This window comes from Phytophthora parasitica, assembly GCF_000247585.1.
Source record: "Phytophthora parasitica INRA-310 unplaced genomic scaffold supercont2.3, whole genome shotgun sequence".
NCBI lineage: Eukaryota > Oomycota > Peronosporomycetes > Peronosporales > Peronosporaceae > Phytophthora > Phytophthora nicotianae.
Genome location: NW_008648989.1, coordinates 2,882,788 through 2,899,569, shown reverse-complemented (window position 1 = coordinate 2,899,569; position 16,782 = coordinate 2,882,788). Strand labels below are relative to the sequence as shown.

Here is a 16,782-nt window from a genome sequence, read left to right as displayed (position 1 = left end):
TTGGCACAGGCCCATGTAGGTCTGGCAATTGAATGGGGTTAACCCTTGTAAGTCGTACCGAGATATCCACATTTCCTCCTAGTGCAAGGTTTCTAGGAGAAACTTGCTGCTATTGGTACATGTTCACTTATTATTCGAAATGTGAGGACTCTGGCTCATGAATCGTGTATTTCGCAAATGAACGAGATTTAAACATACTCAAACACTTAGTGGCTATCTTTTTAGATAGCTTGGCCGTCGAGGTATGGATGCATTCATAAGGACTTACTTCGACGCCTTGATCGACTGCACCTTAGGTTTCTTGGACTTCGACTTTGTGGTGAGTACGACGTTGTAGTTGCCACATCCAGGAAAGGTGGTCAAGTCGGGGCAACTACCCACAAACTCGGGGTCCACCTTGCATCCGGTCACGCTGTAGTCGTAAGTGTTCTTCTTAACTTCTACCTTGTTCACCTTGTAGAGACAAATGAGCGTGGAGGACTTGTAGGAGTCCACATCGTTCAACGCCGTAAGCAACATGCTTTTGTGTGCTTCAGTTCCGTTGTTCGACTGGTGCGGAGTTTCTTGCTGAGTGTTCGACTGGTGCGGGGATTCTTGCTGTGTGTTCGACTGGTGCTGAGTTGCGTCTAGGGCGTTTGAAGCGGCCAGCAGTGCCAAAGCAAAGAAAGCGGTAGCGATGGAAGTCAGGGAGGGCATAGCTGTACTGGGTACTTGGGAGTTGGTAGGCTTGGTCGAAAGCGAGGAAGTTCGAGAATGACAAGTCCTTAGTTTAGGACACTGCAGCGATTCGAGCTGTCGGATGTCGTCGTGCGAGCGCAAAGCTTTTAATCAATCCCGCTGTTCAACATGCTGTGAACGATATCGTTGCGATGAAGCAGATTGTGGTCAACAAAAACCTAACCGTGGCAATTGTTGTGGTATAAGGTGTGGTTGACTCGACATGGAATGAGAGCACACGACGATGTGTGCCTGGCATACGCTGCCTGCTTCAGCCAGCAAAGCTCCATGTATGAGCAAGCTTACCGTAACCATTCACTGATTCGGGCCACAGTTTGTGGCCTTGCAATTACGACCATGCGACCAAAGCTACATTGATAGCATATTACGGGGAGAACAGCTTTAGCTGGCTGAACAGCCTAACCGTTGTTATTACAGCTGTCAGAGCAGGCTTTACAGTTAATTCGCAAATGTCGCCTGAGTCCGGCGCTTAGCTAACCGAACACAACTATGTACATCTTGTGCCTGGTATTCTTCGCACAAAGTTGCCTGAAGAAGCGATGTGCGGTACTTATAATAAAATTATCCTGAATTTCATTTCGCCTCTGCCCAAAGTATTCCTTAGAGTGATATTGATTCCAATCTAGTGGGAACAGTGGTAGGCCGCCGTGCCCACCACTGAGCTAGAAGCGATGAGAACAGCATCAGAATTGTTTGTGAAGTTATCTGCAAAGAAGAGCCGTCACCGAAGTAGTAGAAAAGCGATATCAAACAGAACACTTTGAAGATTTTAGCACATGTCGATAATAGCTGCAAGGACACGGCTATCAACGTCTCGTTATTAATACCTAGTCAGCTCCAATGCATGCAATGAACACAATCTTGCTAAACAATCCCTCTCAGATTTTTCGGCACAATGATGTCGGTTTTTCTGCCCGAAAAGCGTCCTGTATGTCGATTCTCTCACCTGCCCTGCGCAGTGCCCTGCACGCTGTGGAGCTCGGCGCTAGGCCCGCTTACACAAATACCGCATAGCCCTGCTTCGTGGTCACAGGTTTGTTTTGGCTACGCGCGCTCGCATCTTTAGTTGGCCATAGTATAACCAAATCAAAATTTTGGACATTTAGGACAACTTTAGATCAGAAATTCTACGCACTTTTAAAAGCGTCACCCTGTCTAATATATGCTACCGCCGACTATACTTAAGTAGTCAATTCAAAATAACGTCACTGCAAAAGGCAACTAAAGCATCGCCTCTAATTTTACATCTCACATCATTCTTTAAAAAAATGTCAAAAAAGATAAATTTTAAAATTCCAAAATAAAATCTTTGGATTTCGAAAGGCTTTTGAATTTTCCGGTTGCCCTTGGCATTGCTTATTTTACCTTCCTTCTTTTAATTTTTTTTTACCGGGTTAATTTACGTTTTTTTTAGTAAAATGCAAAATGTCAATTACGGTAATATAAATTAATTAATTTATTTGAAATAAAAGATATTAACTTAAATAATGTATTTTAATCCTTTTTATAAAAAAGGTTTATTGGTGTGGAGAATTGCGTCAGTAGAGTAACATGGTAAGGCTCGCTGTGTGAGCTACCCGCTTGTTGTTCACTGATCCGTGTGCTGTGTTGTATTTAAAACTCTAGGGAGCGTCGGACAAAGTAGTGGGCCTCGTGCTGCTGGCCGTCAGCGTCATTGTCTACGTCTACTACAGCATTTGGGTGCTGCTCACGGTACGTTCAGCTTCCTCCCTATAATTCGCCTCTACGGTAACTAAAGCTGACACGTTCACTTCGCGGTTGACGGTAGCCTTTCATTGATGAAGAGCATCCGATTCAGCAATTCTTCCTGCCGTACTACTACGCCATCAGCATCCCCGCTGTGCTGCTTGTGCTGCTCTTCAGCGGCGCTGCTACATTTATCGGCATGGTCATGATCAAAAGTCAGAAGAAGAAGAAAAGCGACTAGAACTGACTGCTGGTACGAGGCTGCAGGAGGGGAATCCAGACCAATTGCATATGGTGCTGGTGGCAAGGAGATCAATTAGTAAAATGATCAGGAATTTAGTCTCGTCGGCGGCTCCAAATGCACGCGATCTCTTCGTTATTGAGTTCCCTTAGCATGACGTTCTTTGCCAGATGCAGTTGCAGTCTCAGTCATCAAGTCATCGTTTTATCCTCCCATGGACACAGCAAAATGTACAGCTAACGCGCCAGTAATCGCTGTGAAGCGCGCGTCTGGGGGCAGAAAGTCGCCGTCGAAGATAAGAACTAGCTGCCAAATTACTGGGCGGCACCCTCAGCAGGCGTCGACAACGTGCTCTGCGGCTGCGCCACCATGTAGCCCATGCCCTGGATTTGGTTGTAGCTGAATCCCTTGCTCACCAGCTCCTTCACCACCTCGTTCGTCTGCTCCTCACGCAGCATCTGAAAATGGCAAGGGTAGCAACACCATCGTCACTTCATCGTCACACCTCTAAAAACAGCATTTGATAATGTTTGCATCTGCGCACGCACCTCAATGCTGAGGGGCACCAGGGTCACCAGCAGCGTCGTTGAGAGGACCCACAGCCATCGGCCCGAGGTCTTCCAGCTCTGAATCACCACAATGAGAACAAGGATTAACGTCATCACGACTAATTATTGAGGAATACGGAGCTCTGCAGCGTCAAATACCTTCACAGCGAAGTTAATTCCGCCCTTGACGGGGCCAGATTGGCGAAGTCGGGACGGCAGGTTCAGGAACAGCTCCTACATACAGCAAAAAATAACGTTGAGCACCACTGCGCAGCATCTAGACCAACGGAGAGCACTCCGTTTTGAGTCCACCTCATCGCACGCACCTTCAGGCCGGCGTTATTCGGTCCCTTCTTGTCCTTCTCAAGCTCGCGCAGCGCTCCGATAGCCGACATAGTTCCTCTACTTTGTGGTCGTTCCTGATGGTGTGGCCAACAGTTCTCGCCAGGATAACCTTTGATACTATATATTTATGCGTTTTACCAGTTTCGTAAAACGCCTTGAAGCTCTTGTAGGATGAGCTCCTCGTTGAAGTGGTCTTGCGAGCTACTATCGCGCTGCGGTGCCTCAGTATCACTAAATTGATCCGCTTGCGATTGTTTTACAATCGCTGCGAGAGATTTTGCGATCAGTGGTGCGAAATTCTCGACGAGATCGCGATTTTGCCGCTGCTGCGGGGTGGTGAGCCGTCCAGCTTTTGCGAGTTGCTGCAGAATAGAGCGACAGCAAGTCTGTACACTAGCAGCATAGCATGCGTCCAGCGTACTCTTCTTTAGAGTTGCGTATTTGATGCCATTATTGACAGCAGACCCAGCGACGCATACGTCGATTGCTAAGACGAGGCGAATCGGATCGCCAACGTCTTCGATCTTCTTTCGCCCGGTTGATGCTCGCAAAGGGGTTGCAACAAGTTGGTTTACGAGCTGTGAGCTCGTTCGCTGGCAGCGGAGACCGAATTTCTTCCAAACCTTCCAGGAGCTGACTCCCTTCGTGATGCCGCAGAGGAAGAAATCTTCACCATTGATCAACGGGGTGTGGTTTGCATAACGAAGCAAGCAAACTTCGATATCGTGTTGGCCACTCGGTTCTATATCACCAAGCATCAGGGCAGCGCAACTGGTAGAGAACGATTCATCATCATGAACCGCGTACAAAATATCATCCACATTTGCTCCCAGGTCTGCTGCGAAACGGTCGATCGGTTCCTCTCTGTGCTGACACTCGACGCTGGTGCTGACCTCTTCAACATCAAAGTTGAACTGTACACCAACAAAGGGAGGAGCGGTGTACCGTAGCGTCTGGAAGTATAATGCCAGCGTATCTGCAGCGCTCTCAACTTCCAATGTATCTTCTGGACAAGAGATACACAGCCGCATCTCCGTACCAGAGAAGCGCTGGTGGCTTTCGTCCACGACGAAATGGGCCACTTTCTTCACGACGGCAGTCTCCTCTGAGTCAGGATCAATGCGAAGCTGTACGTATAAAATCCCATCCGACTTTGAGGTCGTGGTGATCTTCAAGCATGCATCATTCGCGTGCATCTGGCTGTACAACATCGCCGCCTTCAATCCAATACCTGCAGCAACACCCCCAAAAAATTGAGCTGCTGCCCCAGGTAGCTAAAATGCACACTATCACACCGTATTTTCCACTATTGCATCCTCCTCCACCTTGTGCACTGGTCTTCGTCGTTTCAAAGGCGCTACAGCACAGCAGTTTAACCTGATGCGCATGGATGCCTGAGCCTGTATCGGCACACACAATGTCAATGCTGCCGGTCTCTTCATTCAACTTGACGTTGACACGCAGTAGCTCGAGCGGTGCATCGTCCCACGACACGTCAGAGCTCAACGCCTGCGTAGCATCCAGCGCTGGTAACACAACACAGCATATCTTCACTAATTCTTGCTTCAACATGAGCATTTACAACATGGGGCAAGGTCACCATTCTCGAACAACTCTTTGACAGCCTGCACCAATGCATCTCGACGTGATTCAAAGCCCAACAGCTCCAAGTTGCTGCGGATAAACTGCGCACCGCGGTCTCTGCGCTTCCTGGTCGTCTTCATTCCACGCGCGCAGGTTTCAAAGTGACCATCACTCCGCTTGATGAAGTTGAACCTCTACAAACACATAACTGAACTCGTCTAATCACATACGTTTACGTGTTTCGTGGTCAAGCTCGTCCTCCGACTCATTTCCCAGTCTCTGAGTGGCAACGACAATGACGCTCAAGGAGATGTTGGCCGAGGATCAATGGCGCAGCGTGATCCACACGACTGCGGGCTTGGGTGCTGGCGCCGTGTCCACAGTGCTGCTGTACCCACTGGACCTGGTGAAGGTACGCTACCAAGTGCATGAGAAGTCCGCGCACGCCTACCGCTCGCTGGGGCATGCTTTCCGCTCTATCGTGGCTGAAGAGGGTGTGCGCGCACTGTTTCGTGGCATGAGCCCAGCGCTCTACGGCGCAACGCTGTCGTGGGGCATCTACATGCTCGTGTACCAAAACGCGAAGGAGCGCTATGCGCGGATGGCGGACGAAGGATGGATCCAGGGCTCGTGGCAACACTTTTTCTCTGGCATTGAGGCCGGAATGATCTGCGTTCCTTTGACGAACCCCATTTGGCTCATCAAGATTCGTATGCAAGTGCAAAGCAATAAGCGACTTCAAGCAAGTGTCACTGGTAAAGATGCAACGAAAAAATTGGTCGAGAATATACCCTATCGAAGCGTGACAGGTGCGTCACGAGCTTGCGATGGCAAGGATGAAGTAGACTAAGCCTAACTTTGTAATTGGCTGCTTGTGTAGATGCTTTCCGGCGGATTGTAGCAGAAGAAGGTGTTTCAGCACTGTATAAAGGCATGATACCTGCGCTTTTCCTCACGACCAATGGAGCGATCAAATTTGTAGCATACGAGCGCCTCAAGGGTCTGTATCAAGCACACTGGAGCCCTGAGATGGATATGATTCCGACGCTGGTGATGGGTGCGGTGGCGCAGTCCATTGCCTCCACTGCTACGTACCCATACCAAGTGATTAAAGCTCGTTTGCAACAGGGAGGGCCTTCAGCGAACAAATACACTGGCACGTGGGACTGCACGCTGAAGATCATCCGCCACGAAGGCTACATCGGTTTGTTCAAGGGCTTGTCCGCCAACATCCTCAAGGTGATGCCCACTGGTGCCATCATTTTTGCCGCCTACGAGCAGATTCAGAGCACAATGAAAGCCATGCTGCTGGACGAGTGATCACTGCAATACCCAACGACACCTGTGAAGCAATAGAGTATACTACAATACTGCACCAATTTGCACGTAACAGAACATGAATAAATGCTTTGTGGAAGAACAAACTAGCGTGAAAAGTCTATTATATATGTAGATGGCGCACGAGAGGAGATCCACTCTCGCCGTGGGGCTTCTTTAAAACATTTCGTCTTCAACGCGAAGGTACTCGCCAATGTCTGCTTGGTGCAGCACCACGTAGGCCGTGGGCTCCAGGTCTTTGCACATCTCTGTTGCCTGCGCGGCGATGCCGAAGCCGAGAGGGATATCATTCATGCTGTAGACGACGACACCTGCGTACTGCGGCGTACCCTCCGTGATACGGCCAAGACCAGACTTGACGACGTTGTTGCCATACAAAAAGGACATCTCCGAGTTGGGCTTGATCCAGACCTTGTACTTGGCGTACTGAGCCAGGTAGTCCAGGAAGGTGATGCGCAGGTGGAACTTCTTGGTCTTGGTGAGCTTGCCCACTGCCGTGCCAATGCTCAGCAGCTCATCCGTGCCAACGTTAGTGGACTGGCGCATAAGCTTCTCGCTGCAGTAGTACACGATGTTTCCGTGCAGACGGAAGCAGTACTTCTCGTCGGGTCGCGTCACCAGGTGCTGAACATTACGGCCGATGTACTTGCTGATCTTCTCGAACACCGTTGTCATCTCATCGTCGGTAAGCGGGCGCATGGTTGCTGTGGTGCAGTAGATGCCTTGTGCGAGTGGTTCACTGGTGTAGCGGTGATGTACCTGTCCAACGACATACGTCATATCTTCCATTTTTGTCCAATGAAAATTCTCTTGATGTGGATTGGTTGAAATGCTGTGAGGGGGATTGGTTGGTCGACGCATGGCATGGCTGGGGAGCTCTTCCGGCCGCTAGCATTGCTAATTTTCGCACAGGCATCAGAAATGGAGGGCAAGATTGAATCGGTGCAGGTCTTCGGCCGCAAGAAGAACGCTACGGCTGTCGCTTACTGCAAGCGCGGCCACGGCCTTATCAAGGTCAACGGCACGCCCATCGAGCTCGTGGAGCCCGAGATCCTGCGCGTCAAGACCTACGAGCCCGTGCTTCTGCTGGGCCAGCAGCGTTTCGCCAACGTACGATGATTTTCCACTTCTCTTTCGAGTCGCAGGCTACACACGACAGTTTTGGTATCGACATGAACGGTTGGACGTGACGACGATCCACTCCTGCTTCGGGTTCCGTACCACACACGAGGTGTGCTCAACGCTAAGCTCGTTTGCCACCTCTCGGACCGCCTACAGCCTTTGCTGCTCTGGCCTCGAGTGTCCACCCACCACAACGCACACGTTCTGCTGTGAAAAGCACTCGCACCTCCCAAATAATCTGTGTGCATGCTCTGTTTACCGTCGTGTAAATACCATGCTGTCGCAACTGGCTTGCACTCACCCTCCCTACCTGACGATCGATATGGTGCGCTGACGTGTTGTGTTCCTTTGACAATGACGAACTCCAGGTGGACATCCGCATCCGCGTGAAGGGTGGTGGTCACACCGCTCAGATCTACGCGATCCGTCAGGCCATCGCCAAGGCCATCGTTGCCTACTACCAGAAGTGTAAGTTGTGCCGTCACTGAAGGCTGTTGACGGATCAACATCTCACATTTGGCATGATTGATTCTATACAGACGTTGACGAGGCCTCCAAGAAGGAGATCAAGGACATCCTGCTCGCCTACGACCGTACCCTCCTGGTCGCCGACCCCCGTCGTTGCGAGGCCAAGAAGTTCGGTGGTTCCAGTGCCCGTGCTCGCTTCCAGAAGTCGTACCGTTAAGCGGCGTCTTCCGACCGATGGGTCCCTTCTACCGTTCCTGCTCTCTGTTGTTCAAGCCGCTTGTTGCTGGTGGCGTGCATTGCTGCTAAGCACATGGCTTGGTTCTCGGTAGAGATAGGTATGAAGGCGTCCCCATAATAAACGTGCGATAATTTAGCGGCAAATTACTGTTATTTTTCCTCGCTTTTTATTCATGCTAAGGAATAATAATCGGACTAAGAAATTGTCTGATTGGTTAGAAGCCATTTTCGTACTTAATTGAGTAGTGCTATCCGAAATTTTGTCATATTTGTACCGGGCTCTTCGCGATGGCGGTGACGGGCAAGCGCGGTGTCGGCATCCCGACGATTTTGCTGCACGACGGCGAGGGCACGATCGTGTCCATTGAGATGAAGACAGGCGAGACGTACCGCGGACTGCTGGACGAGACGGAGGACAACATGAACTGCGTTATGAAGGACGCCGTGCGCACCGACATCAATGGCAACACCTCCCAGGTGGAGCAGGTTTATCTGCGCGGCAGCCAGATCCTCTTCATCGTCTTCCCTGATATATATCCTTTACAACCCAATGTCACCATACATATTTCTCTAGGATAGGATATCCCTGTCCATTGCTACTCCAGCGGTTAGTTGCCTTGACCTGCCGAATGGTGTCGCTGCTATTTGCTGTTGCTCTTGTTGATATGGTGCACGTTGAAGCACGCGCCGATGTTTAAACGAGTCAAGATGTGGAAGAAACACAAGGGCGCGATACCGACACTGGGCCAAGGAGGAGTTGGTGGCGGCGCGCCGAGAGGACAAGCTGCTGCGATCATTCGAAAGGGTACGACGAAGCTATTTGGAAGGTGGTTGGATGATGTGTTTGTTGCTGAAACAAATAATGTTTGCTATGCTACAGCTCAAGAACGGAGAGGTGGATTCTGAGACTTTCTGTAGTGGACATCGGGGTGGAGGCTGAAGCTGTAGTCGAGCGCAGTCAGGAACTCAAGGAGCTGCTTTCGAGTCGCGTGAACGGAAGACTACTGCGGCATCTTGCCTGCGGTATGGCAGGTAATTTGCCATCGCTTTTGGTCACGGGTAGACCACTTAAGTCCCTTGGGGCTCACAGCCTTGGACGAGCCTTAATAGACGCGTGCACGAAGACAAACGAGTGGTAAGTGATGAAAACGACCTTGTAGGTATATTCCTTAGCTCATTTCTGAGCAACGTAGACTGGTCTCCGAAAACCCTTCGAGGATGTTTGACAGACCTCAAGAAACTCACAGCTACGAAAGCCTACGGATTCCACGAGATGCTTTGGAAAGTCCTTGGGTCGTAGCTGGATCTTGGGGTAGTTTGTTGCAGTGACTTCAGACGTGAACTTCCGCTTGTGATACGATTTCCACGGTTGTGGCTCGAGGATGAGACGACCACCAGGCGCCAGCAGCTCGTAAATCTTAGCAAACACTTTCTTGATACCTTCGTCGCCATGGAAAAGATGGATCCACTTTGTAACACTGAAGCTGCACACAACAAAGAAATTTGACATTAGAACGCCATCTATACGAAGCATTGATCTATGAACATGAACGTACCACGTGATAAAGTCATAGTCTTTGCCTGCATGAGCATCTGACACAATATCCTCTCGCTTGAATACCACATTCAACGGGAACTTGGAGCTGAGTCATTACGAAGACCTAATTAGAAACGAGATAGCTCCCGCTATACCTAACTGATGTCAATATGAACGTACCCGACAGCAGCCTTGCCAATGGCACGAGGCACAGTAGTTTGAGTCTGCGTCGATGGCTTCCACAGCTTAAAAGATAGCGGCATGTCGTTGGCAAAAGCGTCTCCACCATCATTCTTCTTGCTACCTTCCTCTTCCTCGTTCATACTCTCCTTCTCTCCATCAGCAGCAGACGCTACTGGTCCATCCTCATTCTTTGCAGTGGATTTAACCGCTGGAATCTCAACAAAGGCTTTTTCGATTTGTTCCTGTCGTAAAATGTCCTTCAAATGTCCTCTAGCTCTGGAAATAAGCTGCGGGTCCACGTCCACTCCAAGCAGATAGCTTGGATCTAGTCGTTTAGCGATGGTGATCGTAAACTCTCCAGAGTTACAGCCAACATCTAAGCCACGCTTGCCCTCAAACCAGGTTTTATCCAGCGCAGCAAGACGCGGATCATCCTCCAGTTCGCCCTGGTGCTTCTGACCCAGTCGATACGTGTAATAACTGTGTCAACACAATGTTAGCGGATACGAAGGAATGGCTCGGAAAAGGCGACTGATACTCACCTCCTAAAGTTTCCCACGCGCTGCTGCTTTGGGATCTTCTTTGACTGCTTGCGCTCCTTCGATGGTTTAGAAGTAGACGGTGTAGTGGCCTTCTCGTCCGGCTGCTTACGCTTCATGGAGGTGAACTAGACAACGAGGTTTACCTTCAAAATTTAAAGTTTTTTAGAAAATAACAATTAATAGAATTATTTCTAAATCAAAATAACCTTTTCAATTGATTTCTAAAGAAAACAACAGAAAACAACTTTCTTGATCAGCTTGTATTTTTCAGACTCAAAGGCAATGACAGATCGACATTTGATGCCTCTGTGTATGCACGATAATGCAGACGTAGTGAATTCAGCACGTGCCGTTATGTAGTAAATAGAGGTTGCTACAAGGTAGCAGGCGGCATTTGGAATAAGATTCTTCGTAGTAGTAGTGTGCTTGTTCTTACGAACAATACGTGCGTGCGGATCAATTGTCAGACTGTCAGTCTGCCTGGCTTAACCATCGCAAAAAGCAGAACGACAATCCGACGCATGTATCGATAGTAAGAGAAGGATCATTCAAGCATTACTAAATCTCACGGGAATGCAAGTGCTTCCTGCCTTTCGTCACCCACAAAAACTAAAAATGAAATACTAGCCTGGATCCAGTTCAGGAAATACGTAATAACGCATTTGGTGTTTTCGGGTTCGAATTGTTGCTCCATTACCGTAACCGGAATCTACTCGATATCTTGACAGTTCAATATTCGGCCCGCAAACAGCGAGTGCGTGCCGCCACCTGGCTACATCTGTGGTTCTCGAACCACACGACAGTTACGCCCTATTGATGATGTAAAGATCAACTGGTTGACGGCCAAGGTGCTGGAAATCATCCGCGTGCAAGTCGACTGTGAAATCGAGTTGCTACGCGCCTGTGGTTTCACATTTTCCGTTTTTCCCAAAAACCAAAAAGTCGTTCAACTACAACTACCGTAATCCCAGCGAAGATGCGCCTCACCTTTGCTCTCGTCCTCCTCGTATCCCCAGCTCTCGTCGCGGCGACTCTGGATCCGGCCAGCTCCAACACGAAGGGAAAATGTCCGAGTACTTACAACTGCAGTGTGACCAAAGTGTCTACAGCCATCCAGGCTGCTGAGTGCTCGCACAACACCCGAACCTCCGAGACGCAGACTTTCGCCGTCTTTGTGACTGATCATCAGTACGATGGCAACAACGGTTACCCCTACGGGACCTGCTCTGCGTACACGTGTGACCCGCCTACCTCGGACCAAATGGAGGACAACGACGACTGCTGGACGTTCTTCTGGAAGTAAGTGCACTGATATCGAGCAAGAAACGATGCAAGATATTAATGTTCTTGTGTGTACAGTGGGAGCGGTGCGGACAGCGGCTTCGGAACTGATTGCGTCAAGGACCCCACCACTGGAAACTGCGGCTGTCAGAACTCGGATGGCACATTCGTCCCTAACAGCAGTACCTGCAAGTAAGTCGATTTGTGGAAGATGCCAACGGCTACAGCTCTCGGTGTAAGTCAATGTAGTATTCCAGTCAGTTTTACTCTACCAAAAATCTATCTTGTTTCGGCCTTGATCAAGCGAAGTGATATAAGCACTGTAGAAACCCTTGTGCCCTTTCAGTATAGAATATGACAGGCCGATTGACAAGTTGATTCAAGCTCGAAAAAAAAAACACCCCGTCGAATTCAGTATCGTTGCCTCGGATCTCCCCCCCCCCCCTATTTGGCGAAGATTAAACTCTTCTCTACAGTTGCAGGTCGTTGCACGTACCTTAGCAACCACTAAGGTTTTCGTGTGTAAGCATATCTTTACGTGACTCAACTCGTAATTTGCTGCTGTTGTGGTGCAAATGAAGTACGGGTAGTTGCCACGGAGATCGCGAATGCAGCGTCCAACACGTGGTGGCGATGAATGATTAATAATCTTATTTTGCTCTCTTGACGATCGAAAGCATTGTCAACTTCTCGACCCGTTACCTTTCCTTCTCACGTAGTTACCCTCGGTTTCACAGAAGTACGCTAACCTGACATACAATATCTTCCGTTACCGATCTGTGAAGGCAAGGTGCAATGTTTAGTCGTTGCCAAATCCCGGCCTAAAGCGTGGATGGCAGCAGTAGAGAGAAACGTTAGTACAGATTGGAGATGGAGGTTAGATTACTTCCGTCGCCAACCACTCCCGATCAATTGCTGTGTGTTGAATAAGAACCAGTTAACCAACATGGTTATTCCTCGAAGATAACGATGCTTACGGACGCGAAGCAGGCATCAGTTCCTGAGGTCGACACCATAGAAGTCAAATCTCCTCGATCACTCCACAGCTGATTAGTGTTCACGACATCAACTTCTAGCCAGCTCACCTCTCATCTTTTATCGTTTAGAAATTAATCGTCCGTTATCCGGCTCATACTGATACAACGTCCTTTAGTCCTTCCCTCCATCACCTCCACCACATCTGGTCTGAAGAGCTCCTCGGTTTCCCAGTGTCACTCTTCCACTTGGCAGTTCAAGCGCGCCTCGTGCTCTCCTCTGACTGGTATAATGCAGTTGCTGTGGGCGTTGGCGTCGGCCGCGGCGCTACTGACGTCGTCCGGCTCCGTCTCGGGGGCTGCCGTCGACCCCAAGGACAAGGGCGAGCCACTCTTCCCCGACGGTCACCCCAACATCACGTACCTGACGGACAAGAACTGGGACGAGCACATGGCCAAGACGGACAAGCCATGGATCGTCGACTTCTACCACCCTTTGTACGTTAAACATCAATTTTAGAACCTTTTAACCGAGGTTATTGCGTCGAAACACAGCGTGAACTGACCTAATTACGACGTTTATACCGGTTGTGATACAGCTGCCCGCACTGCAAGCACTTTGCGCCTGCATACTTCGAGCTAGCAGCCTACTACAAGGAAAAAGGCAACATTTATGTCGGAGCATTGAGCTGCATGGACCACGTCAAGTGTCGTCGCGTGGGTATTACTGGTTTCCCGACTCTGATGACGCTCAACTTCGACAAGAAGAACCCCAAGAAGGAGAACAAGCGGATCATCGGCACTCATACTGTACAGGAAGTGAAAGACTATGTGAACAGTGTATTCGCTGAAGCTGCCTTCAACGAGACGGGCACCTGGCCGCCCGGATACGTTTCTCCGGAGCAGAAGGCCAAGGAGGAAGAGGAAAAGAAGAAGAAAGAAGAAGAAGAGAAGAAAACCGCTGAAATCAAAGCCGCATCCAACGGAAAGGAACCTCCCAAGGCTACAGAGACCCCGAAGCCGGCTATTTGGGAGGAATCCACGCTCCCAATGAACCAGACTACGCGTATCCAGGACGCTGCTTCGGCCTTCGTGTTCGGCCTCAAACAGGGCGCGTTTATGGCCAGCGACGTTATGGATGACGAGGAGTTTGATGCGCTTAAGGGCTGGCTGAAGATGGTGTCCGAGACATTCCCTGGAGCGATTAACCGGAAGGTTATCCGACCTTTGTACGAGAAGGTGAAGGATAAGGAACTGCTGGACTTTGACACGTGGGATGCCATCGTTAAAGAGTGGCAGGAGGGCTCAGTTGCCGCCTTTAAGGCAGAGGAAGAACGGTATGACTTTACCGGTATTACCGTTCCTGAATGGCAGCGTCTGGACAATCTGTTCATGGGTCAAGGAGCCACTTACCGTGCCTGTGCGTTGTATACGTGCGGTCAATGGAACATGTTCCACATGCTGACGATGAACCCTCCTGAGACCGGTACACGCAGTGCGGAGCTTATGGTGTCTGTCGTTGCATCCATCCGTCGCTTTATGAAGCATTTCTTTGGTTGTGTGAATTGCCGTGACCACTTCTTGAAGGAGAATACGATCGAAGCAGTCAAGAAGATCAAGGCCGCAGAGGATAAGCCTTTAGCTTTGCGTCGTTGGCTGTGGGAACAGCACAACTCGGTCAATAAGCGTCTGCATCACCCTATTTGGCCCAAGCCCGAGATTTGTCCTACTTGTGGCACTGAAGCTGCGTGGGAGATGGTGGAAGTGGACAAGTGGATGAGCAGGACCTATGCTTACCGTGACGTTAGCGTTCCTCTGGTTAAATTAGCGGTAACTGCCCCCATGACCACAGCTGCAGCTCTACGCAAGGTGACTGATGCTCCAGCAGTTAATAAGGAAGAGACGGAGGCTCCTAAGCCGACTGCTGCTGTGGAAGCGAAGCCGCAGACAACAGGACCAACCGCTGTAGAGCCTGAAGGTGGCTACGAGTACCGCCAGAAGGACGCTGAGCTCGGTATCAAGAACGCCGCCAACACTTTGGACCTTGTTGCAGACACGAAGACGAAGCCCAAGGACGGTCTACAAGGTGTTAGTGCTCCACCTGTGACGCTGTTCGCTTGGTACATTCTCCCCGTTGCAGCTGTGGGCGGCTACCTGTTATTCGTGCGCTCCCGTTCCAAGCAGAAGGCTTACCGTCAAGTTCCCCGTAACTGAGACGATTAGAGTATTTCTAAACTCTAATTTAGAAAAAGGGTGCTGACATACTCTATCCAGGAACTTAGAAGCCCAACGGGTAGGACGTTCTTCTTGACAGCACAGAACATGCACGCTTTGTACACTGCATGCCTGGACTTCATACGTGTAAATGCCTAAGAACTTTAAAGCTAAACAGCGCAAAGTGTTTTCTATCAAATCATAGTCCTATCTATCGATCTACGCTGATGTAGCAAGGTGTTCAGTACCCGAGATCTCAACACCGAAGCCATGAGGGTCGAAGCTCGCCTCCGTCGTCGTTAGTAGCCGAACAGAGCCCACCTTTAGGTCGCGCGCAATCTGCATTGCCATGCCAAAGATACTCTGACGAGCCATGAGCTCTCCACTGATCTGCAGGAGCTGTTCCGAGCCGTTAATGTAGATCAAGATGCCGTGGCCGTAAGTAGCTACGAACTTCTGTGCCCACTGAGCCTGCAGACTCGCCTCGAAGCCGTCCTCGACTAGGAACACCGGGACGTCCTTGTCATTCACGTCGCCGTATACTAACGCATGGTACGTCTGGTTCTCCTGTACCAGTGACTTGTACGCCACACTGACGAACTCTCCAAGCGGGGTAGTAACGTTGCTCTGCTCTTCCATACGCTGTACCAACGTCTCCGTTCGCGAGCGATAGCGAATCAGATCTGAAATTGTGATCAATGGCACATCGAACTTCTTAGAGAACTCTTGCAATTGCGGGCGACGCAACATTCGGCCGTTCTCGTCGTTCATTTCGCAGATATAGCCTACAGGTTTGACGCCGGCCAGACGTGCGAGGTCCGTGGCGGCTTCTGTGTGACCAGCACGCACCATGACACCTCCGTTTTGAGCCAATAGAGGGAAGATGTGACCAGGACGGTTGAACGCTGTTGGGCCCACAGCGGGGTCGGCCAATGCACGGATCGTACGCGCTCTGTCAGCAGCCGAGACGCCCGTTGAATTGCCCTCCTTGAGATCCACAGTCACTGTGAACTTGCATTTGTGCACCTCCGTGTTGTTCTCCACCATTAGCGGAAGTTGCAGCTCGTCGATGCGATCAGCAAGTGCAGGGACACACACGATGCCCGTCGAGTGACGCAGCATGAAAGCAACGCGCTCCTCTGTGGCGAACTCGGCGGCGGCAATGAGGTCGCCCTCGTTCTCGCGGTCCTCGTTGTCCATGACGACCACAAAGCCGCCCTTACGGATGGTGTCCAGTGCCTCCTCGATGGAGGTGGTGCCAGCATTCTTGGCGGAGGTCAAACCGTTCGAATTAGTGCCAGTAGCCATGGTGAGAGATGAAGACTTGAGCTGGAAGAGGTTGATGTAGCAATGTGCCAGACAAGGTTGACAGGCGGGCGAGAGGAATGGATAGTGAAATTGCAATCGTAATCGGGCGTGGCATGGAAGAGATTGCGAGAATAGCAAGATAGTCTATATGAAAGTTGTATATGATTTAGAAATGACAATTCTGTTCAAAACGATATTTGTGCTCATGTACTGATAAGAGTTTATACACTGTAAGAGGTAGTTTGCGATTGGTAGAAACTTTATTGACTTAGACCAATGAGGAACACCGAGTGACGTGGCGCGGGCGGTTGACGCAAACACCAACGTGGCCAAACGTGTCCCATGTTGTTCACGTACGGCAGTGACCATCAACCTTCTTGGTTGAGCAACCTTGCTGCAAGACGCATGCAAAGCT

The 16,782-nt window shown here is 50.1% G+C and overlaps 12 protein-coding genes across 15 annotated transcripts; 6 read left to right on the top strand and 6 right to left on the bottom strand.

The window, feature by feature from the left end:
- Window positions 1–264: 264 nt before the first annotated feature.
- On the bottom strand, window positions 265–696 carry PPTG_02048 (hypothetical protein; the record flags this gene model as incomplete). The annotated part of the gene is made up of 1 exon (XM_008895443.1): window positions 265–696. One exon carries the CDS (start codon window positions 694–696, stop codon window positions 265–267), a length of 432 nt encoding a protein of 143 aa, XP_008893691.1.
- A 1,548-nt stretch (window positions 697–2,244) lies between these two features.
- On the top strand, window positions 2,245–3,424 carry PPTG_02047 (hypothetical protein). Its single transcript, XM_008895442.1, has 3 exons — window positions 2,245–2,292; window positions 2,365–2,451; window positions 2,528–3,424. The coding sequence occupies exons 1-3, from the start codon at window positions 2,290–2,292 to the stop codon at window positions 2,684–2,686; spliced, it is 249 nt and encodes an 82-aa protein (XP_008893690.1). The 5' UTR covers window positions 2,245–2,289; the 3' UTR covers window positions 2,687–3,424.
- PPTG_02046 (hypothetical protein) lies at window positions 3,001–3,629 on the bottom strand (the record flags this gene model as incomplete). The annotated part of the gene is made up of 4 exons (XM_008895441.1): window positions 3,001–3,144; window positions 3,235–3,312; window positions 3,394–3,468; window positions 3,561–3,629. 4 exons carry the CDS (start codon window positions 3,627–3,629, stop codon window positions 3,001–3,003), a joined length of 366 nt encoding a protein of 121 aa, XP_008893689.1.
- Window positions 3,630–3,713: 84 nt separating this feature from the next.
- Window positions 3,714–5,314, bottom strand: PPTG_02045 (hypothetical protein; the record flags this gene model as incomplete). The annotated part of the gene is made up of 3 exons (XM_008895440.1): window positions 5,180–5,314; window positions 4,875–5,105; window positions 3,714–4,810 (listed from the first exon to the last, which is right to left on the bottom strand). The coding sequence occupies exons 1-3, from the start codon at window positions 5,301–5,303 to the stop codon at window positions 3,714–3,716; spliced, it is 1,452 nt and encodes a 483-aa protein (XP_008893688.1). The 5' UTR covers window positions 5,304–5,314.
- Window positions 5,315–5,402: 88 nt separating this feature from the next.
- On the top strand, window positions 5,403–6,600 carry PPTG_02044 (hypothetical protein). 4 transcript variants are annotated; one of them, XM_008895439.1, is made up of 3 exons: window positions 5,443–5,813; window positions 5,883–5,918; window positions 6,044–6,586. In XM_008895439.1, the coding sequence occupies exons 1-3, from the start codon at window positions 5,459–5,461 to the stop codon at window positions 6,481–6,483; spliced, it is 831 nt and encodes a 276-aa protein (XP_008893687.1). In that variant the 5' UTR covers window positions 5,443–5,458; the 3' UTR covers window positions 6,484–6,586. The 4 variants fall into 4 exon arrangements, with proteins under 4 accessions (XP_008893684.1, XP_008893687.1, XP_008893686.1 ...); XM_008895438.1 differs by having other exon boundaries at window positions 5,883–5,972; XM_008895436.1 differs by having other exon boundaries at window positions 5,403–5,972; window positions 6,044–6,600.
- PPTG_02043 (hypothetical protein) lies at window positions 6,539–7,281 on the bottom strand (the record flags this gene model as incomplete). The annotated part of the gene is made up of 1 exon (XM_008895435.1): window positions 6,539–7,281. The coding sequence occupies one exon, from the start codon at window positions 7,279–7,281 to the stop codon at window positions 6,658–6,660; it is 624 nt and encodes a 207-aa protein (XP_008893683.1). The 3' UTR covers window positions 6,539–6,657.
- A 51-nt stretch (window positions 7,282–7,332) lies between these two features.
- Window positions 7,333–8,505, top strand: PPTG_02042 (40S ribosomal protein S16). The gene is made up of 3 exons (XM_008895434.1): window positions 7,333–7,611; window positions 7,992–8,091; window positions 8,163–8,505. The coding sequence occupies exons 1-3, from the start codon at window positions 7,366–7,368 to the stop codon at window positions 8,306–8,308; spliced, it is 492 nt and encodes a 163-aa protein (XP_008893682.1). The 5' UTR covers window positions 7,333–7,365; the 3' UTR covers window positions 8,309–8,505.
- A 28-nt stretch (window positions 8,506–8,533) lies between these two features.
- Window positions 8,534–10,048, top strand: PPTG_02041 (hypothetical protein). The gene is made up of 3 exons (XM_008895433.1): window positions 8,534–8,861; window positions 9,003–9,133; window positions 9,209–10,048. The coding sequence occupies exons 1-3, from the start codon at window positions 8,617–8,619 to the stop codon at window positions 9,232–9,234; spliced, it is 402 nt and encodes a 133-aa protein (XP_008893681.1). The 5' UTR covers window positions 8,534–8,616; the 3' UTR covers window positions 9,235–10,048.
- Window positions 9,456–10,746, bottom strand: PPTG_02040 (hypothetical protein). The gene is made up of 4 exons (XM_008895432.1): window positions 10,591–10,746; window positions 10,046–10,528; window positions 9,885–9,971; window positions 9,456–9,812 (listed from the first exon to the last, which is right to left on the bottom strand). Exons 1-4 carry the CDS (start codon window positions 10,704–10,706, stop codon window positions 9,503–9,505), a joined length of 996 nt encoding a protein of 331 aa, XP_008893680.1. The 5' UTR covers window positions 10,707–10,746; the 3' UTR covers window positions 9,456–9,502.
- An 820-nt stretch (window positions 10,747–11,566) lies between these two features.
- On the top strand, window positions 11,567–12,067 carry PPTG_02039 (hypothetical protein; the record flags this gene model as incomplete). Its single annotated transcript, XM_008895431.1, has 2 exons — window positions 11,567–11,889; window positions 11,950–12,067. 2 exons carry the CDS (start codon window positions 11,567–11,569, stop codon window positions 12,065–12,067), a joined length of 441 nt encoding a protein of 146 aa, XP_008893679.1.
- Window positions 12,068–12,995: 928 nt separating this feature from the next.
- Window positions 12,996–15,269, top strand: PPTG_02038 (hypothetical protein). Its single transcript, XM_008895430.1, has 2 exons — window positions 12,996–13,343; window positions 13,445–15,269. The coding sequence occupies exons 1-2, from the start codon at window positions 13,138–13,140 to the stop codon at window positions 15,057–15,059; spliced, it is 1,821 nt and encodes a 606-aa protein (XP_008893678.1). The 5' UTR covers window positions 12,996–13,137; the 3' UTR covers window positions 15,060–15,269.
- PPTG_02037 (3,4-dihydroxy-2-butanone-4-phosphate synthase) lies at window positions 15,173–16,495 on the bottom strand. The gene has a single exon (XM_008895429.1). The coding sequence runs from the start codon at window positions 16,365–16,367 to the stop codon at window positions 15,279–15,281; it is 1,089 nt and encodes a 362-aa protein (XP_008893677.1). The 5' UTR covers window positions 16,368–16,495; the 3' UTR covers window positions 15,173–15,278.
- Window positions 16,496–16,782: the final 287 nt, after the last annotated feature.